Here is a 5,026-nt window from a genome sequence, read left to right on the forward strand (position 1 = left end):
GCCCTGCTCGCTGCGCTGCGCGGGTGCCGGCGCCCGCAGCCTGGGTGAGCGGGCCCGGGGAGCGGAGGGTCCCGGGCCCCGGAAATCGGGAAGGGTTGGGGAGCAGGCTGGAGCTGCCGGGCCTTTGGAATCAGCCGCACGCCCAGATTTCGGGTTTGTCTCCCGGGAGGGGAGCGCGTGACTTCCTCATTCCCGCCTGGACCCCCCGTTCCCAGCGAGGCTGGCGCGGCTTGAGCCCCGGGGTCCCCGAGGCGGCTCAGCCCTCCGGCGCTTCTCTCCTCCGCTCCGGCGCCGGCGTAGTTCCGGGCCATCCCGGCCTGCAAGGGTGTTTCCCAGGACCCCGCCCGCGGAATGGGGGGGGCGCGCGGAGGGGGCCGGCGCGGGGGGGGGTTCTGCGTGCGGGACTGAAGGAGGGGTGGGGGCTAGAGGGGTGTCGACGGGGCGGGGTCTGCGTGCGGGCCGAGGTCGGCGGTGGGGGAGGGACTTGGGCTCGGGGTCGGGGAGGTTTTCTTTAGGGCCGATCGCCTCCCTGAAACGTCCTCATATTCCTAGGATGACGGCAACCCAGGAGAGCCCCTTCCCTTATGGAGACTACCTGAACTCCAGCCAGTTGCACATGGAGCCTGATGAAGTGGACACTTTGAGAGAAGGAGAGGACCCAGGTACTTAGGAGGATGGCCCTCAAAGAGGTGAGAATTTAAGGTTGAGTCTACATCCTTGGGCTTTCTGTCCTCACAGCTGACCGGATGCACCCCTTTCTGGCCATCTACAACCTTCAGCCTCTGAAGGTGCACCCCTTGGTGTTCGCCCCCGGAGTCCCTGTCACAGCCGAGGTGGTGGGCACTGAGAGATACACCAGTGGATCTAAGGTAGCAGGGCTGGCACTGGGGGGTGGGGGGTGGTCAGTAGAGGAAGGTCTGCCCAGATCCGAGGGCCTAAGACACTACTAGGGGACATACATTGAATTCTTTACGCCCTTAGGTGGGAACCTGTACCCTATATTCTGTCCGCTTGACTCATGGCGACTTTACCTGGACAACGAAGAAGAAGTTCCGTCATTTCCAGGAGCTACATCGCGACCTCCAGAGACACAAAGTCTTGATGAGTCTGCTTCCCCTGGCTCGGTGAGGGGCAGCCTACTTCCTGGGCAGGTCCCCCTCATTCCTGCTCTGTCTCCCCACCCCAGGCCATCATCACCTGTCTTTCTGACTCCCCAAGACACAACCCCCTTTGTTTCTAACCCCCCCCCCTTCTCAGGCAATAACACTCCTGTCTCATTCCTTGGCTGTTGGTTCCCCCGTCTCCTGACCCTGGTTACTAGGAAACTTTCCCTGCTCAGCTTTCCCTGTTCATGGTTCTGTGCCAGCATCTCAGGCAGGCTGGATGCCCAAAATGCCCTTGGCAACTTCCCCCTTCTCTTGTCTCCAATCCCAGGGTAGAAAGCCCTTTTTTTTGGTTTGGTTTTGTTTTTTCCCTGCTAGCCTTGAGGGCTCTGCCCCTCCTCCAAGCCCCCATCTCTAGTATGTCAGGTACCCACGCCTCCCAGCTCTTACTGACCTCATCTGTTCTGCAGCTTTGCTGTTCCCTATGTTCCAGCCCAAGAGGCAACTGACACGGAGATGCCCCCTCTACCCAGAGGAGGCCCTGAGGGCTCCACCAGACATGCAGCCAGTAAACAGGTATGACTGGACACCATGTCCTCTGAGCATCCAGGGCGCAAGAGCCTTTCTGGCCCATCTTCTTCTCTTTTTTAACTTTTGTTGGTCTTGGGATTTGAACTCAGGGCCTGGGTACTGTCCCTGAGCTTTTTCACTCAAGGCTAGTGCTCTACCACTTTGAGCCACAGTTTCATTTCTGATTTAAGTCTCATGGGCTTTCCTGTCTAGGTTGGTTTTTAACTGTGATCCTCAGATCTCAGCTTCCTGAGTAGCTAGGATTACAGGCCTGAGCCACCACCACCTGGTCCATCTTATTTTCCCTCTTCCATCTCCCTTCAGAAATACCTGGAGAATTACCTCAACCGTCTCCTAACTATGTCATTCTATCGCAACTACCATGCCATGGTAAGGTCCAGGGATTGGACACTGGGGTTCTTTTGAGGTGGAAGAGGATCTCAGACCCCTAGGAGGCCAAGAGAAATGTTAGGGGCTGGGAAGTTGAAAATCAGGTCTCCCCCTAAACCTGTATGTTCGTTCCTCTACAGACAGAGTTTCTGGAAGTCAGTCAGCTCTCCTTTATCCCAGAACTGGGCTCCAAAGGACTGTGAGTGTAGCCCCTCATCCAGCCCTCTGCAGATATCTCTCTTCATCTCTTTTGGCCTGAGAATGAGGCAGACAGTAAAGGAGTCTGGAGTCTCCATCTAGCATTGCTTCCTGATTTTCCCTACAGGGAAGGGGTGATCCGGAAGCGCTCAGGTGGTCATCGAGCTCCTGGTTTCACCTGCTGTGGCCGGGACCAAGTTTGTTATCGCTGGTCCAAGAGGTGAGGTCTAGGGCCAAACAGCCAGGCAATGGCGGGGGCAGAGCACCAGGCAGGGAGGATTGTACACAGCCCTTCCACTGCAGGTGGCTGGTGGTGAAGGATTCCTTTCTGCTGTACATGTGCCTGGAGACTGGCAACATCTCATTTGTTCAGCTCTTTGATCCTGGCTTCGAGGTGCAGGTGGGGAAAAGGAGTACAGAGACCCGGTATGGAGTGCGGATTGATACCTCCCACAGGTAAGATATCCCTGGTATGAGAGTCATCCCTGAGGGAAGTTGAGCAGGAAAGAAGTTTGGTTTTGGGTTTTTTTGTTTTTTTTTTTTTTTTGTCAGTTGTGGGGCTTACACTCAGAGCCTCGGTGCTGTCCCTGAGCTCTTTTTGCCCAAGGCTAGTGCTCTACCATTTTGAACCACAGCCCTACTTCCAGTTTTCTGGTAGTTAATTGGAGACAAGAGTCTCGTGGGGACTTTTTTGCCCCTGCTGGCTTCAAACCAATATCCGCAGATCTCAGCCTCCTGAGTAGCTAAGATTACAGGTGTGAGCCACCAGTGCCTGGCAGAAAGCCTGTTTTACACCCAGTTCCCACCTTCAATCTGGCATGGTGGGGTTTGTTTTGGTGCCCATATTGGGTCTTGAACTCAAGACCTGGGTGTTGTCCCTTATCTATTTCACTCAAGGCTGGCAAGCTATCACTTGAATCATACCTCTGCTTCTGGCTTTTTGGTGATTAATGGGAGATACAGATATCATAGACTTTCCTGCTTGGTCTGATTTTGAAATTTGATGGTCAGATCTTGCCTCCTGAGTAGCTAAGAATACAGGTGTGAGCCACTGGCACCAAGTATTTTCTTTTTGTCTTCTTTTCATTGTTTCATTTTGAGACAGATTCTTCTTATGTAACCCAGGCTGGCCTTGAACTCATAAGCCTCTTAAATGCTGGGAGTCTAGAGGTGTGAAGCACCATACCTGGCTGATGAGTTTTTTAAACTAGGAAACTAGTCCAACCAGATGCTTTGGATATCTTAGGGTCAGGTATTAGTCAGTGTAAGCCTGAAGATTGATGTGATGGGTCATATTGGGTTATCCCCATATTAAGGAAGATCAGTCAGGAGGAACTCTTGGGAAAGTCCAAAGCCAGCCTGAGATACTTAGCAAGTTTGAGGCCTGGGTGACATGTCTCCAAAGCAGAAAGCAAATCACAAAACCAAAAAAGAGAATTCTATTCATTTATTCATTCAACAAACTTTGTGCCTGACACAGTATTTGTGGGTTGCTGGTAACCCAACTTTGAGTAAAGCAGGTATCTGCCCTGTGTCTACGGAGTCCTGATTAGAGACTAAGAGATAGCATGGATGACAGCCAAAAGTGGGGAGGTCTCTGGGAAGACCCTAGGTATGGAGGAGAAGGAGGATTAGTGGTCATCTCCTTGTTCCCGTCCAGGTCCTTGATTCTCAAGTGCAGTAGCTACCGGCAGGCACGGTGGTGGGGCCAAGAGATCACTGAGTTGGCACAGGGCCCAGGCAAAGACTTCCTCCAGCTACATCAACACGACAGCTATGCCCCACCCCGGCCTGGGACCCTCACCCGGTGGTAAGATGCTGATGTCCTTCTCCAGCTCATTTGTGCCTTTCTTGATGCTGTTGCTTCTTTCTGACTTCTTCTGACCTCTTTAACCTCATTGATTTTTCTGATGCCTTTTTAACCTTCCTAAGTGCCAAACTCAGTGATCTGCTCAGAACCTCTTTTCACCTTATAAGTTACATGGACTCTGTGTTTATGGTGTCAAATCTCTCCAATTTATCTTTCACATAAATGTTTAATAAGCATCTTATTAAGCGTCTACTTTGTGCCCATGGTCTGGTGCTGGCTGTAAGGCACAGGCTTATCTATCTGGTTTAGGAAAGAACATAATCTAATTGGAAGACCCTATGAATTTGCCATACTGGTATTGTGGTATATAGTTGAGGAAGGGATGTCAGGACCAGTTCCCTGAAGGCACATGGTAAGGTTTGCATTAGTAGGATAAAGAAAATAGAGCAGGAAGTCTAGGCAGAGAATAGAATAGCTTGGTATATTTGAGAAGTAGATTGGGAGTTGAAGCAACTGATTCTATATGGTCCATTATGCTAAGCCTTGGAGATTGAACTTTATAATAGGCAAGAAGAGTTGTGGAAGGAGAGAAAGAGAGAGAGAGAGAGTAAAGGAGGGAGAGAAAATGCTGGTCCTGGGGTTTGAACTTAGCCTGGGCGCTGTCCCTAAGCCTGTTTGTGCTCAAGGCTAGCTAGCACACTACTAATTGAGCCACAGCACCATTTTTGACCTTTTTTGAGTAATTTATAGGTGATAAAGTCTTTTTTTTCTTTCTTTCTTTTTTTTTTTTTTGGTTGGTCATGGGGCTTGAACTCTGGGCTTGGGTACTGTCCTTGCACTCTTCAGCTCAAGCCTAGTGTTCTACCACTTGAGCCACAGTACCACTTCCGGTTTTCTAGTGGTTTATTGGAGATGAGAGTCTCACAGACTTTCCTGCCTGGGCTGGCTTTGAACC

General features: G+C 51.4%; 1 protein-coding gene across 2 annotated transcripts in view; it reads left to right on the forward strand.

The window, feature by feature from the left end:
* Nucleotides 1-9: 9 nt before the first annotated feature.
* Nucleotides 10-5,026, forward strand: part of Pld2 (phospholipase D2) — a 34,529-nt gene continuing 29,512 nt past the window's right edge. For both annotated transcript variants that reach the window (XM_013013488.1, XM_013013489.1), the window contains exons 1-10: nt 10-153; nt 553-662; nt 739-869; nt 982-1,124; nt 1,574-1,679; nt 1,998-2,063; nt 2,204-2,262; nt 2,389-2,481; nt 2,565-2,717; nt 3,922-4,071. In XM_013013488.1, the coding sequence (XP_012868942.1) occupies nt 554-662; nt 739-869; nt 982-1,124; nt 1,574-1,679; nt 1,998-2,063; nt 2,204-2,262; nt 2,389-2,481; nt 2,565-2,717; nt 3,922-4,071 (1,010 nt within the window). In that variant the 5' untranslated portion in view covers nt 10-153; nt 553. The remainder of the gene's footprint in view (nt 154-552; nt 663-738; nt 870-981; nt 1,125-1,573; nt 1,680-1,997; nt 2,064-2,203; nt 2,263-2,388; nt 2,482-2,564; nt 2,718-3,921; nt 4,072-5,026) is intronic.

This window comes from Dipodomys ordii, unplaced genomic scaffold, assembly GCF_000151885.1.
Source record: "Dipodomys ordii isolate 6190 unplaced genomic scaffold, Dord_2.0 Scaffold19, whole genome shotgun sequence".
Taxonomy (NCBI): Eukaryota; Metazoa; Chordata; class Mammalia; order Rodentia; family Heteromyidae; genus Dipodomys; species Dipodomys ordii.